The sequence below is a fragment of the Tachypleus tridentatus genome, chromosome 6, assembly GCF_004210375.1.
Source record: "Tachypleus tridentatus isolate NWPU-2018 chromosome 6, ASM421037v1, whole genome shotgun sequence".
Taxonomy (NCBI): Eukaryota; Metazoa; Arthropoda; class Merostomata; order Xiphosura; family Limulidae; genus Tachypleus; species Tachypleus tridentatus.
Window position 1 is genome coordinate 46,037,964 of NC_134830.1, and position 14,955 is coordinate 46,052,918.

General features: G+C 32.6%; 1 protein-coding gene across 4 annotated transcripts in view; it reads left to right on the forward strand.

The window, feature by feature from the left end:
* LOC143252385 (syntaxin-5-like) overlaps positions 1 to 14,239 on the forward strand; it is a 35,669-nt gene extending 21,430 nt beyond the window's left edge. For all 4 annotated transcript variants that reach the window (XM_076504398.1, XM_076504397.1, XM_076504396.1 and 1 more), the window contains exons 4-10: positions 43 to 98; positions 1,924 to 2,036; positions 2,853 to 2,927; positions 3,888 to 3,944; positions 4,796 to 4,999; positions 12,199 to 12,320; positions 12,502 to 14,239. In XM_076504398.1, the coding sequence (XP_076360513.1) occupies positions 43 to 98; positions 1,924 to 2,036; positions 2,853 to 2,927; positions 3,888 to 3,944; positions 4,796 to 4,999; positions 12,199 to 12,320; positions 12,502 to 12,661 (787 nt within the window). In that variant the 3' untranslated portion in view covers positions 12,662 to 14,239. The remainder of the gene's footprint in view (positions 1 to 42; positions 99 to 1,923; positions 2,037 to 2,852; positions 2,928 to 3,887; positions 3,945 to 4,795; positions 5,000 to 12,198; positions 12,321 to 12,501) is intronic.
* Positions 14,240 to 14,955: the final 716 nt, after the last annotated feature.

Genomic DNA, 14,955 nt, shown 5'->3' on the forward strand with positions numbered 1-14,955 from the left:
AATGGCTAATGTTTTTCTTTTTATTGGTTTGTTTTTATTTAGGCAGATTGGAAAAGACATTAGCAACACCTTTACAAAGCTGGAAAAACTAACATTATGTAAGTTTACAAAGTGTAGATTCCAATATAATGAATAAAGTAGACAGGAACTTTTGAATCTAGCATTTCTGTTGATCTGTGAGAAAAGAATACATTTGTACATCATGCAGGTTATGGTTAAGTGCTCTGTGTGAATAAGTTTGAACAGCATGCAGGTTGAAATTAAGTGCTATGTATAAACAAGTTTGAACATCATGGAGGTTGTAGTTAAGTGCTCTATGTGACAGCTAAACAACTGGTCATTCAAACAAAGTTTGATGATTTAGTAAACATTGAAAAGAAACTGTATGTGCAAAGTGCTAACAAAGTAAATTATTTAATGAAAAAAAGTGTAATTAACATTCTATTTTCCAAAAAGTAATAGTGTATTTAATATACCACTATTATTGTTTAAATCTTCATAGGGGTACAATGTGATGTTAAAACTAAATACAACTGATGTAAAATTAGAATAACACACACAGCATTGTATTCGATCTTATGTAAATTTTGTCATTTATGAAAATATAATAATAACAAAGGATTTTAACATTTTTTTTATGTTCATGTGTTGTGATAATATACATGAAACTTTTTACATCTACCATTACACAACAAAACATAATGTTAAAACTAATGTACCCATGGGTCCATGACCCACATTTACAGGGTTACTATAATGTACATTTAATGTTTGAACTACTTTTTTTGGGTTAATGATCATTGCCACTATGATGCAAACCAATTTACAAACGGTAATCAGTAGACTCACTTATTTACATTCTTTAATGTAAATCAGTGTGAAATTTCAGGTGTTGATAAAGCCTTACTTGGAATATTGTTTTAAATTTTACTGTAGAAAAAAGCTTATTTTTTTTTTTTTTTAAATTGAGACATGGGTAAGTTTGAAAGTTATAAAAGTGATACTTAAATATATGAAATAATTTCTCTGGAATGCAGAAGAACCAGAGATGTCTTGATTCAGGTGTTTAAAAAATTAATAAACTGTGTACTGGGGTGTTGAAAAAGTAAGGCTAGAAATAACATCTTAGTATAACAAGAAATAAGTATATGCAATAATAGCCCAGATTGATAAGTGTTAGCAAGCCTTTCTGTTGTTAGTGTTATTAACTTGTCAAATGGTTACCATATAATGTGATGTGTGCTGGTAGTTTAAGTTTTGTTGTGTAGTTTATTGGTTGAAAGGTTGTGTTTTAAGTTAAGCAATAGTTTCTTTCACTGAGGTTTTTTTTTGTATATTTTGGTGTTTTGAAATTTTGTCTAAATCCACTGTTGTAAGGTTTTTGTAGCTTATTCTATTTTATTATGTCTGGTTTCTTTTTGATGCCAGGTTTTGTTCATTATGAAAAATAGTCAGCTAATGATTCAGTTTTATTCTGAATATAATAAGCAACTCTAATAACTTTTTAAAGAAGGGACAACCTTCTGTTTAGTAACAGTTCATCAGAAATATGAAACATCGTGTGTAGAGTGTTTGACAGGGCTGCTAATGTCTTACAAAATATTTCCATGTTATGAAAACTGAGGTATTAGTCTTTTTTGACGTGCATGACTTGAATGTGGATACTGTAATTTCCCTTTTCTTACTTCCATTCGTGATTTTTGAAATACAAAAGTTCTGTTTAAACATGTTAAAATTTTATAATGTCATTTCTGTGAACTTAACTCTTTGATTTTTGAGAAATGTAAACTTTGATATAAATTCAGTTACAAAGTTTGAGATGCTTTACATGGATTATATCAAATACCAAGTTTGTAATATTTGTTCATGTTATAAACATTTTATATCAAAGTACCAATATCTCATATATAAGTTTATCCATAGTGGCCAAACGGAAGTCTCTGTTTGATGATAAACCTGTGGAAATTCAAGAGCTGACCTATATAATTAAGCAAGACATAAACAGTTTAAACAAACAAATAGCACACTTACAAGAGGTAAGTCTAAACGTTTAATGAATTATTTCTATTATAAGCAAGTAGATTTTATTTTATATGTATGTATGTATATATATAACTTGAAGGTTAGTTAATCTGCATTGTAATAAAATTTTGCTGAAGTTAACATTTTGAAAAGTTTCTAATGTATGATGCTGTTTTTCAACAAGATTGATAACGTTTTGATAATTACAGCATTTGTAAATATGTTTTGGAATCTGTGGAATCTACACACAAGTTACCTGCACGTACATGTAATTCCTAAACATCATTGCCCATTAATTACTAATTGAAGTGTTTCTTTGTGATGTTTATGTAATAGATATAAACATTCCCAAACATTTTTGTATTAACTATATATGTATTTATTTGATGTTTGTAAATTTCTATGTTTGAGTGTATGTGAGTCTGGTATATTGTTATATATTGTAAGATGAGAGTGCACTAACTTTTCTGTTTTTAGATTTTATTACTTATTTTGTATGTTTGTAATTGAATTGATAAGTAAGAATATAACTTGTATGTATACTACAATTTTCACACAAAAATGTTTGCTTTGTAGAATATACAGAATAAAAAGCTGTACATTGTTTTCCAAATATCAGGCAACTATAACAAGTATTTATTATGTTTCAAGAAAATTGTTTTTAAAGTAAAATCAATATAAATGACAAAAATTACAAATTATAGGCCTTTGCACAATTTGCTTAATTTCATGTGTTGCGATGTCCTCAACTTTGTGACTCATTTGATGTTACAAAGATCTCAGATATAATTATGTTAAACTTGTAAAAACTGATTATCTTTTTGTTATAGTTATCAAAAACAAGAAGTTACAGGAATGGAAAACACATGCAGTCACATTCAAACTCTGTTATTGTTACATTACAGGTAAGTAATAATCTGGTGTATGATTATTTAACATTTTTTTTCATTCCTTTTGAACACTGTTTGACACAACAAGCAGGGATTTTTGTTACAAATTAAGAAATTTTTATATTACTGAGAACAGTATAACAGTTATGCATAATAAAATTTTCAAGCATTTTGAACAAGTAATATAATCAGATATAAAGCAGGATTAACATCAGTTTAAAGGTTGTTGAAATAACTCACTTTGGGCCAGTTATGTTCCAAAATATCCTGAGAAGATAAGCAGGGGTTAGAATTTTAATTCAGTTTTTTAAAAACAAGGTAAACTGGAACTTTATTAATCCATAAGTATAAAAATTGATATTATCTCTGTGAACATATAGTGTTTAAACCACCAATATGTCCATCATATCCCAGTCAACCTGATAAGCTCTGGTATTGGGAGATCTTATTGTCACAGGATGTTGCAGACGTAGTGTGGTCAACATATTATAACATACGACCCTTTGATTTCACCCATGAATTCTTAAAATAATCATTAACCAAGACAAGAGACTTTCTTTATGGTTTTCATGCAGTACTAGTTTGTGTATTTTAAAAGCTGAAAGGAGCTTCATTTTTGTAATTATTCCAAAACATTTTTCCAGTTCATTGATTTTGGGGGATTATTAAGGAATGTTTCAAAAATAGAAATATTAAGTTTATTTCTGACCACCAGTTTTGAAATACAATTCTTAATACTCAGAGTAATCTATGCTGAACAGTTAAGCTTCTTAATTTAAAGAAAAAAAAATTATAAGTTTCAGTATTTTTGCAAGTTCATTGCTAATCATATTTCATTGTAATTATTGCTGAATGAAACTTAACAAATCAGTTCTTATGGTTAACTGTGATTTTTTTAATATTGTGCTGTAGTTGTATTGTGCTGTTACGTGTGTGTTAAAATGTATTTTGGTTGTTGTGTTTGTTTTTTTTCAGTCAAAACTGGCTTCAATGTCAAATAACTTCAAACAAGTTTTAGAAGTTCGAACAGAGGTGAGAGTATTTTAGAAATAGTAATCACTACAGTTGTTAGTGAACAGCCTAATTAAATAGTAATACATACATACATCTTTTCCAACTTTTTTTATTGTTATATGGAATCATGGTTATACTTCAAAAAATTATCTGACAATTTGCAAATTTACAATCCTAAATAATGTATTGTTTGAGAAACTCTGGCAATGTTGTTCTTAGTAAACTGGAAAGTTTTTACTTCATGTAATTTTGATTTTAGAAACATTTATCTAGTCATAGTTATAATAATTCCCAGATGGGAGTACATTATATGTTTAGCAGCATATCACAGTTTGGATCTTAGACTCCTGATCTACGTCATGCCATCAAGACCACATCTAATCTCTACATCAGTGAAAACTCACTTTCGTAGATGTAGGGAAAGGACAAGTGGATAGTTGGATAAAGTGTTTGTTACCTTTACATTAATGTTGCGAAGTATATGAACTATTTTGTCGAGTGCGAGATGAAATTAAAGTTGAGTATAATATTAGATGTTTGATTTAATTTCAGCATGCTTACAGTTATTCACTGTGAAACAATCAACTGTGCATTGTGGTGAAACATATGGTAAAAAAGTTACTTGTAGCAACAAATTTTGTAATTATCTTTGTATAGTTACAAAGAATTGTTTTATACAAAACCCTTTGAAAAGGTTTTCAGGGGCAAAATAAAATATTTTTCAGATTGCTTATAGTAAATTTTCTTTAATAATAAAGATAATTATTTAAATATAATTGATTGCAGGAGTTTTTAATCTCCATATTTACTGTTGTATGCTTTATGTGCAGTTTTTCAATTTCTTTAAAACTTTGTTTAACTTGCTGCAGAACTTAAAGCATCAAAAAAATCGAAGGGAACAGTTTACTCAAGGAACTGTTGCAGCTACTCTTCCACCATCTGCTGTGGCAGGTCACACAGGTTCAATTCTGTTGGCAGATGAAAGAGCAAGCTCTCTGAATACTGAGGTTGCTATCAATATGGACCACTCGAAGAATTACTATCAACAACAGATGGAACTTATTGATGAACAGGTAACAATAGATCAAGGTTTTACAGTCTTAGACAGTAGGTATGGGATCGTATTTAACGTCATGCCTATTGGCACAATTTGCTTTGGGGGTAGGGAACATGCTTTCCTTTAACACTTTTAAAACTTCACAGAATTTGTTTGGGGTGGGACATGGTTTCCTTTAACATTTTGAAAATCATTTTCCACAGCCTATATTTTTCAAACAACCACATCAACAGAAATGAGATGATAGGAGTGTAACAGTATTTGGATTTACATTATATATTTTATTTTTCTGCACTTCATGTGTGATACCTCAGTTTTTAACACCTTTTTTTATCCAGTGACATTGTTTTCTCTATCAGTCAACTAGTCAACAATTTTTTTTTAATATACTGAATTAATAATTAACAGAGGGATCATTACACATGAATGACCATTTATCACATACTGCTGACCATATGATGTGCATTATATACATTATGCTTTCATTTCTCAGTTAAAAAACAATCAAAATGATTTTAAAATGATTTCAAAACATCTTTTTTTGTGTCAAATACTCAAAGATTGCAGTTAGTATGACAATGGTGACAGTTTATTGAGGATAAAAAAAATGTTGAAAAAAAGGTCATATACAAAACTAAAGTAGTTGGGGATATAAGATGTAGTTAACCAAAGTGTGTCAGATGGTGATTTACCAATACCTAATAAAATTTCTGGTTATGTAATAGTTATAACTGTCAAATGTTTTAGGTTTGGTTTACCATTTATGTAATAGTAATAGTTTCCTTATTATTTGATTTATGATATCAAAAATAGTTAAAATATGCTGTGGAATTAAATTTGAAAGTTGTTTAGATGAAACAAAAATTTACAGCATTCACAGAAATAGAAAAATTCAGTTTTCATTTGTTTAAAACAGTGAAATGATTAAAAGTAAATATGAACAGAAACAAAACTACAAAAATCAAGGAAGAGTTCAATCTTATTTCTTTGTTTTCCTGTACTTTAAATAGTTAACTTTTGTTAATTTATGTGGTTTAACTTATGTTCCATTGTATAAATTCAGTATTCATTAGAATATTTTTCATATTATTTTATTATTTTAGTAGTTTGCATATTTCTTATGGTAAAGCCAATTTATTCTTTCCTATGTTTTTGTTGAGTACATTACTAAAAACACTCAAGTACTTTAGTTATTTCCATGTTGAAGGAGAATTGCTGAAAATTCCAGTAATTTAATCCTTTCCAAATAGGAGTGTATCACTGATAACTAAAGTACTTTAATTCTGATTGGGAGAAATAATTATAAGCTCAGAACTACCATTAGCATAAAAACTAGAAGTGTAGTGTGTAATAATCAGACACCTGATAAATATGATGGAAAGTTTGCAGACATCAGGGCTGAAATATACTATGTCTTTATGTAAAGCAGATATTGATGGTTTTCAATATGGATTTCTTTTTTTAATAGCAATTACTTGCACATAAAAATTATCAGGAATAATAATAATAGTGTGTGTGTCGTGAGATTTTATTCATAGTAGAAATAGAGAGCATGTGTGAGTGTGTATGTGATGTAATGAACTGGATGTGTTCATTCATGATATTAGCTTCAACTTGTACTTCAATTGTGGGGGAATATTTTAAGGACCCTAAATTTACTTACTTTGTTCCAAATGTAAAAGTATTTTAGCCACATTAGTTTGATACTACAACTACCAAATACTGCTTGGATTATTGCAATTGAGAAATTGGGGGAGTATAGCATGAAACTTTTCAGAACAAAACACTGCTTGGATCATTCCTGTTGAGGGATTGGAACAGTATCATAAAATATCTCAGTATCAGACACTGCTTGGGTCGTTCCTGTTGAGGGGTGATGAGGGGACCTCCCAGGGAAGGTTATGTTCTTTCAGGTTACCTCCTCTGGGATCTAAACATCCACCCACGTGTTTGCTGTGCATGTCAACCCGTGAAGGGGATGAGAGGATCCTGGTGGTTATGGGGTCCAACCCTAACACACCACTTTGGCCTTGAATTCCTGTATACGGGCAGCCTTTGGGTGGCCTCCCTTGGGTTAATTGGCTGATCCACTTGAGCTAGGGTCAACCAAGTACCAGTGTTAGAAGTTCTCAATGGGTGTTGTGAACATTGTGTCTGATGCTGGTGTTTGGGTATAGTGCTCATGAAACCCTGGCATTGCTGCAGTGTTCTTATTTGACATTGTAGTGCATCCCCTTGTAGGCTCCATGGTGGGTGAGGTCAGTGGGCACCAAAATTTCCTTTTTTATTATGGATCCTCCACATTAAAACTTAAATAAAATAGTGAAAAAACAGTCCATAGGTAAACGACTACATCTTGAAGATTCTGAGCAGCAATCTTCAATATCTGTAACACCTGTTGTACCTCATTTTCTTATCCTACATCCTCTTTCAGACATATTTTTAGGGCAAATGTCTCCCTCTTTCATTCAGAAGGGACTAGAGGAACTTGCTGGCTCTCCATATTCAGTAAAGAAGCTTTGATCTGGTGACGTATTGGTGGAAACATCCACATCTCAACACAGTGAACTCCTCTTGCATTCAAAGGCAATTGGAGATATACTTATTTAGGTTACACCTCATGCTACTTTGAATTCATCACGAGGAATTATTGTTGAGAGGGATATGAAGAACATCCCTGAGTCGGAGATTCTTGCTGGTTTCTCGACTCAAGGAGTTTCTGCAGTGAGGCATATCTCCACTCAAAAATGGAATTATAGTGCCGACCAGTATTCTCATTCTGACATTTACATCACCACATCCACCTGCCACCATCAAGGTAGGTTATCTTAATCCATGTATGGCTGTACATTCCAAATCCTCTTCGATGTTTCCAGTGTCAGAGGTTTGGTCACTCAAAGACGTCATGTCGTGGTTCCCTGACGTCCTCATTGTGGTGGCAAGGACCATGATGCTTATGAGTGTGAAACGGACCCATATTGTGTCAATTGCAATAGTTCTTACTTTTCCTACTTTCGTTCTTGCCCTAAATGGTTGGAGGAAAAAGAGGTGCAGCATTTGAAAATGACTCATATCATTACTTAACCTGAGGCTTGAAAGTTGCTGTCCACCACTTCATCTCGGACATATGCTGCTGCCCTTCATTCCGATACTACAGTGGGAGTGTAGACGGATCTCTCTGTGCTCTAAAAGAATCATTTTCAAATCATATGAAAAGTCTTTTGACCTTCATGAATAAAAAATGTTAATGAACACCCATGTCTGTCTCTGACATTCATTCCAGCAAAACCCCAAGATCCGTTTCCTTTTTTTCTTGGTATGAGCATTTTTTTTAGGTACATTTTCCACCCCAAGTTGCAAAATGATCACTTGTTCATGTCCTCAATTGCTGGAATCCTCTTCCAACGACAAATACCTGCTCAATCAACTCAGGGCAAGGATCCATAGAGGTTGACAAACCTCCCTCGAATAAAGAAAAAAGACTTGGTCGAAAACAGAAGGACTCTCCATCCAATTCGCATACACATAAATAAAAATGGCCACCTTGATATAATGGAACTGATGACGTTTACATTATGATCTGGATGACATCAAAGCACTGATTGCTTCCTACCATCCTGTATGTCTTTCCTTACAGGAAACATTTCTGAAACCTGCCAATACAGTGATCTTTTAGCAGCTTTCTTTGTACAGACATGACAGGCTGTGTGATGGATGAGTGCATGGAGGGGTGGCACTATTGGTTGATCAACATGTGCCCACTCTGTCTTTGCCACTCGACACACATTTGGAGACTGTAGCCATCCGTACGTCCTAGTGTCATACCATCATGATTTGTTTCTTCTACCTGTCTCTTGAAGAGACCTGTGATCAATCAGACATTGATGCTCTTGTTGAACAGTTGCCATTTACATTTTTAATTCTGGGAGACTTTAATTGACATAATCCCCTCTGACGAGGTACTGATATTGATGGGAGGGGTCACTTTGTAGAGCATATGCTCTCTGATCACAACCTTTCTCTTTTCAATAGTGGGTTTTACAGTTATTTTCATGCACCTAGTCAGTCCTTTACTGCTATTGATCTCTCAATTTGCTCCCCTTCACTATTCTCCCACTTTTCATGGGGGGTTGACAATAACCCATGAGGCAGTGATAATTTTTCTATAATTTTGAGAGAGATTGGCCGTGTCAATTCCATTCAAACCTCATGCCTCGGTGGAAGGTGGATCAAGCAAACTGGCTCTCTTTCACTGCTCTCTCAGAACTTCGATCTTGCCATCAGTAGACGACTGCATGGCAGCAGTGACTGACTGTATTATACTAAGGTAGCTGCTCAATGTATTCCTAAAACATCAGCATATTTTCCATGATGTCCTTGTCCATGGTGGAATCCTGTATGCCACATGGCACAGAAGGCTCACAAACGGGCCTGGGATACTTTTCATAGGTATCCCACACTCTTGAAATTCATTGCTTTTCAGCAGGCCCGTGCACATGTGTGGTGGGTAAGATGTCAAAGCCAGAAGGAGTCTTGGATTAAGTTCACAACCAGCATATCTTTTACCACCAGTTTCAAAGTCTTATGGGAACAAGATTCAAAAGGTTAGTGGGTAATATAATTCTGTCCCCCTCTCAATCTTGCTTTTAGATGGCGAGAAAATGGCTGATACCCAGAGCAGTGCCAATACTCTAGATGAAAGCTTTTGTCTGGTACCTTGCACTTCTGCTTTTTCCTCCACTTTCTTAGCCATCAAGACTCAAGCAGAGCGATCATCTCTTTACTTTCGAGCTGATTGTTTTCATGACTACAATAGCTCCTTTATATTGGTGGAACTCAAACTGACCATTCATCGGTCTGGCAGTACACTGATTGGACCTGATGATGTACACTATGAAATACTGTACCATCTACCTCCTGCTTTTCTTGCTATTCTTCTGACTGTTTTTAACTAGATCTGGCAGGAGAATGTTTTTTCTGATGCCTGGTGCCAGGCTATTGTTCTACCTTTCTCTAACCCTGGGAAGGATCCCAAGATTCCTTCAAACTACTATCCAATTGCTTTGATGAGCTGTCTTTGTAAGAGTTCAGAGAGGATGGTTAATACTCGTTGTGTTTGGTTCATCGAATCAAACAACCTCCTCTCACCCACCCAGTGTGGGTTCTGAAGGCTGAGATCTACCATGGTCCACTTGATTCGACTTGAAAGATCAATCCTGAACTGTGTATCGGTGAAATTATGCTACCTTTGGTCCCTGAAGAAAAATTCTTGGGGCTCATCTTTGACTGTAAGCTCATCTTTATACCACACATCAAGCAGCTATGAGTTAAATGTACAAGAACACTGAACATCCTCCATGTCCTCTCTTCCACCACTTGGAGAGTGGATTGATGTTCTGTGCAAAAGATATATCGTGCTCTTATTCAATGAAAACTAGACTATGGGTCACTGGTCTGTGGCTCTGCCAGGACCTCGGCCTTAAAGATGCTGGACCCCATTCATCATCAAAAACTTCGGCTCTGCATGGGGGCTTTCCACATTTCCCTAGTCCAGAGCTTATACACAGACTCTCATGAACCTCCTTTACACCTCTGTTGTTTGCAACTGTCTTTACTGTATACATTGAAACTTCAGTCCTTAACACAGCATCCCACCTGGAGTTGTGTTTTCCTTCCTGGTGGGCCATGCTTTTTCAGAATAGATGATCTGCCATTGTTGCATTTGGCCTTCTATCCAGTTTTTCTGGATACCAGGCCATGTTGGTATTTGTGGGAACAAGCTTGCCAACACTACAGCTAAGTCTATCTGCTCTGGCACTATCACTGCTGTGTCTGTTCCATACATAGAATATGGTCCTGTATTCAAGGCTCAACTTTGTGCCAGTTGGCAGTCAACTTGGAGTGAACAACATGAAAACAAGCTTTTTCAAATAAAACCCTCTATTGTATTTTGGCTGTCTTATTTCCATAAGGATCAAAAAGAGGAAGTTGTCCTAACTGGACTATGCAATGGTCACAGTTTTTTAACTCATCATTTTCTGTGTGACACTCAGCCATATTTTAAACATTTTGTTCTGAGGTTCATTCATAATGTTTGACAGTGTCATTGACAATGGTGACACTGTTCTCCTTACAAATGGTTCTTGTTTTTTAATGGCCATTAATTTTTTTTTTTAATTTATAAATTAGATTTTCTAATGTGATTGCTTTTTAACAATTAAAGTACAGCAAGTTTGATTTGAAATTAGAAAATGGCCATAATGCCAAATAACTCGAAAGCAGGACTGGAAAGTCCAACTTCAGGTGTCTAATGCTGATGTTTGAACTACCAGTTAGTCATCCTGGCAAGTTATAATAATTAAAATTATGCTACAGAAGGTCTTTTAAAATGTAGTAATTTACTTTCTTAAAATAGCTGTGACATCAAATAACTCAAAACCAGGCCTGGAAAGGCCAACTTCAGGTGGTGACTAATGCTAATGTTTGAACTTACCCATTAGTCATCCTGGCAAGTTATAATAATTAAAATTATGCTACAGAAAGGCCTCTACAACTTGTATTACTGTAGTTTTTCTCATATTGCTGTAAACTACACATAAAAATTGTATTTAATGTTATTTAAGTTTTTAATTCAAAAATTAAACTTTGTTTTGTTTTACTTTAATTTCTTTTTACAAATTTTAATAATTTTACTTCAATTTTAACTTTTTACCAAATGTTTGGCTCAGATACCCGAGTTGCTTTGCGTCATAAAATGCCAAACTGACCAACGTAGGTCTCTGAAGGTGGAATTTTGAATGTTTCAAACTTTTTAATGAATGCTTCATATTGTTACATTCATGTTTTGCTTTATTATCAGGATATATTTTTGCTTTCTAAAACTTTCCATTAGGAAGTGTTAAAACCTTAAATGAACTGTTTTTATTCTCATGTAGAACCAGTACAGTTCATTATACTTTATTTAAAGTTTGAACATTTGATTTACTTAAAACCACTCACACTTTGATGAGTCAATACATTCTGCATCTGTTGCAAAGAAAGCCACATGTTAAGTAGCTGTGCAAACTGACACAAGAAAATATTGTGTATAGCTGAATACAGTTCTTCAAGTCCAGTATTGTAATACTTTGCCTTACATGACTTTGAATTTTGAAGAACACTTTTGTTATGATTCACCAAAGAATATTGAATACTTTTTTTTATTCTGAAACATAGGATGCCTACATCCAGAGTAGAGCTGATACAATGCAAAACATAGAGTCTACCATTGTTGAATTGGGTTCCATATTCCAGCAGCTAGCTCAAATGGTTAAAGAGCAAGAGGAAATGGTTCAAAGGTTAGAGTAGCAAATTTTTTGAATAATTTATATTTCATCATCAATAAATTTTAGTTTAATTTAAATTAACTTTTGTACCTACATTAATAAGACAATTATATCATTAGATGGATCCCTGAATTTTTCCTGTGTCCTTTGAAGAAAAGGTTTATAACTTATACTATGATTTTATTGTCTACAGAATTGATACAAATGTTGAAGACACCCAACTGAATGTTGAAGCAGCTCATTCAGAGATATTGAAGTACTTCCAGTCTGTCACATCAAATCGCTGGTTAATGATCAAAATATTTGCAGTTTTGATCTTTTTTTTTATTGTATTTGTTGTGTTTATTGCATAGTGAAACTTGCAGAATCAGCACTGTAAGGAACACCAGCAGAATTATCTTTTGATTTGCTGAGAGGTTTGATTAATTTCTGTCTTTGTCTTTAATCCTGAAATGGGGAAGCACTTAATCATAGTGGATAATAGCATGTGGAATGTGAAGTAAGAGGGACAATTTCTGTACACTGTTAGCTACTGTTATCTGCATAACTGTAAGGAAAATATAATATCTTTGAACTTTCTGTACAGTGTATTATTATTTCCATAATTTTTCCATCCTATATTCACAAGATGCACCTGATGTAAATATACCTGATTGTATATGTCACTCATTGTTTATATCTGTTGATGGGAAATGTATATAAGTTTATTGTAAAAAATATGCTGCTTAAGAAATTTTACCATTCATGTTAGTTATTGTTGTCGTAAACCCCAATTGATTTTCACAAACAGTATTTAAGTGAATGAAACATTTGGTATCATATGGGAAGAACTGTTACAAAAAACATTTACACTGTCTCATAATTACAGATCAAGCTAACATTGTCTTATTTATTTAATGATTTATTTTAGTAATCAAATCATTTTTTTGGAAAATTTAATATAGTAATAAAGTAAAATAAAAACATAATTACATGGATCATTTATTGTTTTACAACCTTACATCCAGATTACTGAAGATGAAATGTTAAAGTTTCTGAAGTATTTGATAAATGCTTTGTTATTTTGTTTGTTTTTTCCTTATTATTTATTATGTTTGTCTATGTGCAGGATAATGTAGATTTAAAAATTCATTAAAATATATTGATTCAAAGAAATGACATCTTCATCAACTTTTACAGGCATTTTTGACTTCATGAAACGTTAGTCAAAGTTATACTTTCTTGTAAATGTTCCTTACGTGCATGCAGAAATCAGTTTTTAGACATTTAGTATTGAAATAAATTGTTTGTGCTACATTGTATCTTTTGATATTTAATATTAAACATTATTTATAAAAACCAAAAGTGGTGAATTTATTTATAGTATAAATTGTATTGTGTTAAATATACAGGCTTAGCTAAATTGTTTTTTAATTCAAATGTAAATGTAACAATGACATTTAATTTTTCTCTGTCCCTGTTGATCTGTGGTCAAATATAAGCTGTAGTTTTACAAGTATGTTTTACAAGGTTAGGGAAATTTGAAAATTAACTGTTTGTAAGCAAAAACGTGAGGGGGGTGATCTTAGTTATTTTGGAGCCTTGGACAGAATTCAGTAAATGTGGCTCCTATAATGATAAGTAAACTCAGAAGTAGATTAAAGGCCCTGGCCACTTGCCTAATTGGTAAAACTACTTGTGCTGCTAAGAATATGAAATAGTAAAAATTGTCATAATTTATGCATCAAGATTATACACTAAAGATTTGTTTATATCACTTGAATTTATTTACATTTTTTGTGAAGAAGATAAACTTTCATTAAAATTAAAGTTTTAAGGTAATTTATTGTTTATGGTTTAAGCAGTCATTCACAAAGAATGGTTTCTTGTGTTGTTATTCTTATGGGTATTGTATATTACAAACTTGGAATAAAGCTTACATAAAATAGAAACAACTCCATTACTAGAATATTCTGTACCACACACTTTTATGTTATCAGAAATATTTCAGTTTTAACACATATATCAAAAGTAGTTTGTTTGGGGCATTTTACATTGGCCAGTTTTATGGATTGCTGTTGAAACACTTCATAAGTGTGCAAAAGTTGGTTTAACAGATAATTCATTTAAGCATAATAATTTGAAAATATATATTTTGTTAATGAAGGATTTATGTAAATGCTCTTAAAATTTCTTTTTGTAAATATATTTTCATTTTGATGTTTGTTTGTAACTGTTCAGCTCTTAAATATTTAGTGTCAGAAACTTGGTTAAGAGACACTACAGCAGCCCTCACTAACAAATATATTTGTTCATATTATACATATCTTACTTATAGATGTAATCACAGATGGTACACGAAATTATCCTCAATAAGTATTTATAGTAATTTGTACTGAATTAAAATAGGTTACTAATTTACATGCCACAATTTGTTGAGATTATTTAATGAAATATTTTTGAGGTATACATTCAGTATCATGTAGTACTGAGTTTGTTCAATGAGGAAAAATATTAATAAAGTTAAGACCTTATCAGGTGTGCAGAATGTAGTAATTTTTATTTTATGAATATCTAAACCCCAAATTATTCATGTGCAATTACTTAAAAGGTATCTGTTCGTATAAACAGATTATAAATTATAAAAAATTATAAACTATTTTTGTTA